The sequence below is a fragment of the Echinops telfairi genome, unplaced genomic scaffold, assembly GCF_000313985.2.
Source record: "Echinops telfairi isolate 266 unplaced genomic scaffold, ASM31398v2 ScPeMD7_7475;HRSCAF=8513, whole genome shotgun sequence".
In the NCBI taxonomy this organism is placed as follows: Eukaryota; Metazoa; Chordata; class Mammalia; order Afrosoricida; family Tenrecidae; genus Echinops; species Echinops telfairi.
The window spans coordinates 27,164,888-27,167,891 of NW_022111379.1; the positions used below are offsets into that span (position 1 = coordinate 27,164,888).

General features: G+C 40.7%; 1 protein-coding gene across 3 annotated transcripts in view; it reads right to left on the reverse strand.

Annotated features, from left to right (window-relative positions):
• FAN1 (FANCD2 and FANCI associated nuclease 1) overlaps nucleotides 1-3,004 on the reverse strand; it is a 62,332-nt gene that overhangs the window by 26,390 nt on the left and 32,938 nt on the right. For 2 of the 3 annotated variants that reach the window (XM_045285763.1, XM_004699739.3), the window contains 2 exons: nucleotides 1,013-1,207; nucleotides 195-323 (listed from right to left, as the gene is read on the reverse strand). In XM_045285763.1, the coding sequence (XP_045141698.1) occupies nucleotides 195-323; nucleotides 1,013-1,207 (324 nt within the window). The other variant, XM_045285764.1, reaches the window with a different exon arrangement.

Below are 3,004 nucleotides of genomic sequence, written 5' to 3' on the forward strand. Positions count from 1 at the left end.
GGCCCGCAAGGCAAGAAACTAGCAGTGGACTCCAGCCCACAGCCAGCACAGAACAAATGCCTTCAGTCAAACAGCGGCTTCACAAGGAAATGAATCTTGCCCACAGCCGACCACTTAAAAATTACCTACGTGTGAACTCGGAGTAGGCTGTTGGTAAAATTACAAATATGATTTCCCAGTATGGGCCAACTGACCTTAAAGTGATGATTCTGGGAGTTCCATACCACCAGGTCAGGGAGGCCACCTCGGCAATGTCGGAAGTCAGTAGCCAACTGCCTAAACACACTGCTGAGGACATGGCCGCCTAAGCAGGAAACAAGATCCTAAACAGAGAACACATGGACATGTAGCCATTTCTCTCCTTAATGATGCTCAGAAATATATCCCAGTAATCATGAAGAGAGACAAAAACTCAGTGGGTGAGAAAAACATATCTGTTCCAAGTAAACCAGAGGTTGTTTTGGTTCTTGTGCTGGGACGAAAATCAACGAAAACTCACCACAGAAAATGCTACTAGTTTTCCTTTGGCCATTTATCATCTGTCTGTCCTGTGAGGACAATTCTGAGAAGACACTAGGAAGGAGCCTGGAGTGAGTCCTCAAGAGTTACAACAGTGATGACTCACAGAGACCTGACAGTTATCGGGGCGGGGCAAGTGTCTTCTTCTCTACGGACTGCAGAAGAGGCAAAAGAAAGTTGTTATCCGAGGGATGGGAAAACCATGTCTAGGTTTTGTGTCCTAACATGTTCCCATCACATATAGCAGCACCTGGGCTGCGGAAGGTAAGAGACGGGGGAGATTAGCACAAAGGATTTTTTTCATTTCATGGGAAAATTGCATTATCTTATAATTCTGCGTTTCCAAAAATTTTTAAAGCTCCCTCAGTTATGGGTGTGTGATAGAATACACACACACATGCATATTTTGATAGCTCCCATAAAGACACCCACATGTATTTGGGGTGTATTACTTTTTGAGCAAATGTACTATGCAGCAAACAACTGCTTTTACCTGAGCTTGCTGAAGAGAAGCAAAACGGTTCCAGTTGACTATGGAAGCTACTCTGCCTTCTTGAGCCTGCCATGCAGCTGCCAGCCAGGAACATAGGGTTGGGGCATCAGCAGCATGAATAAGCTGTAGTCGAGCTTCGATGGCCGGCCTTCTGCTTGTAAAGAAGCTGTCTGTATACAAGTCCAGTGGAAAGTCCTATGTCACAAGGAAAACAAGTTCTCTCAGATCACATGTAGGTAGAATCAGTAAAATTCAATATCCATTACATTTTGAAATTGACCAATTTAACCCCCTCACTGACCTTTTTCTCCAAAAAAATGATCAAAAAGTATCTGATACAGGTTAACTTAATATAAAAATCAATAAATATACTTGCTTTTTAAAAATAATAATTTGCAGGCAGAGCTTTTATATGAAATCAGCAGACTCTGAGTAGGCACATTTGACCTAGACGGGGTTGGCGTTTTTTTGCGAGGGGCCATCAAGTCAGTTCCAACTCACTCCCTGCACAACAGAACGAGACACAGCATAGTCCTGTGACCTCCTCACAATCATTCCTTGTTTGTAGTCAATCTACTTCACTAAGGATATTCCTCCTTACTGAGTTCTATCCAATGCCTTTTCATTTCTATTGCCAACACAAACAGTACTATGTGAAATAAATGCAAGTATTGTACAAGTAAAAAAATTTTTTTTGTTTTTGTACTCTTTTTTTAAATTGGGGGCTCATACAACTCATCACAATCCATACATACATCCATTGTATAAAGCACATTTGGACATTTGGACATTTGTTACCCTCATTGTTCTTTTTTTTTTAATTATTTTATTGAGGGCTCGTACATTTCTTATCAGTCCATACATACATCCATTGAGTCAAGCACCTATGTACACCTAAAAAAAATTTTTTTAACTTATCATTTGGTCTTCAAAAAAAAAAAGATATTCCTCTTTTCCACTGACCCTCTACTTTACCAAGAATGATGTTCTCCAGAGATTGGTCCCTCCGGAAAACAAGTCCAAAGTACGTGAGAAAAGTCCCCTCATCACTGCTTCTCTGGTACATTCTAGACTTGCCTCTTCCAGGGCAAAGCCATTCGTTCTTCTGACTACCGTAGTATATTCAATCTTCTTCACAAACACCAGAATTCAAGGACGCCAATTCATCTCCAGTCTCCCTTATTTACTGTCCAGATTTTCATAACTTGGGTCAGGCGCACCTTAATCTTCAGTGACATCTTTACTTTGTATCACGTTAAAGAGAGATTCTGTAGCCCAACAGAGTACATTAGACATCTTGACTGCTTATTTCATGGGTATTGGATTGATGCAAAATGAAATCCTTGGCCACTTCTCTATTTTCTCTGTTTATCGTGGTGTTGCTTATTGGTCCAGTGGTAAGGATTTTTCTTTTATGTTGAGCCCTGGTGGCACAGCAGTTATGCATTTGGCTGTTCAGCTAAAGTCAGCAGTTTGAAACCAGATGAAGCTTTCTACTTCTGTTAAGAGTTACAGTCTGGAAAACCCACGGGGGCAGTTTTACCCTGTCCTACAGGGTCACTAGGAATTGGAAAGGACTCAAGAGCAGGGAATTTGGCTTTTTAATTGAGGTGTACCCCATAATGAAAGCTGTAGTCTTTGATCTTTATCAGTAAGCGCTTCAAGCCCTCTTTAAACAAGTGAAGTTGTTTAATCGGCATATCACAGGTTAATAAGCCATTAGAACTGAAACATGACAGGGGCTCAGAAATACTAATGTTGAAAGTAAATTAGACTTAAGGTTTAAAATTTAATTAGCTTACACTTGAAATTCTATTAATCGTGTTTTTTTTTAATCATTTTATTGGGGGCTCGTACAACTCTTATCACAATCCATACATTCATACATTGCGTCAAGCACATTTGTACATATGCTGCCATCATCATTCTCAAAACATTTGCTTTCTACTTGGTATCAGCTCCTCCTCGCCCCTCTTCCCGCTCCCCCATGAA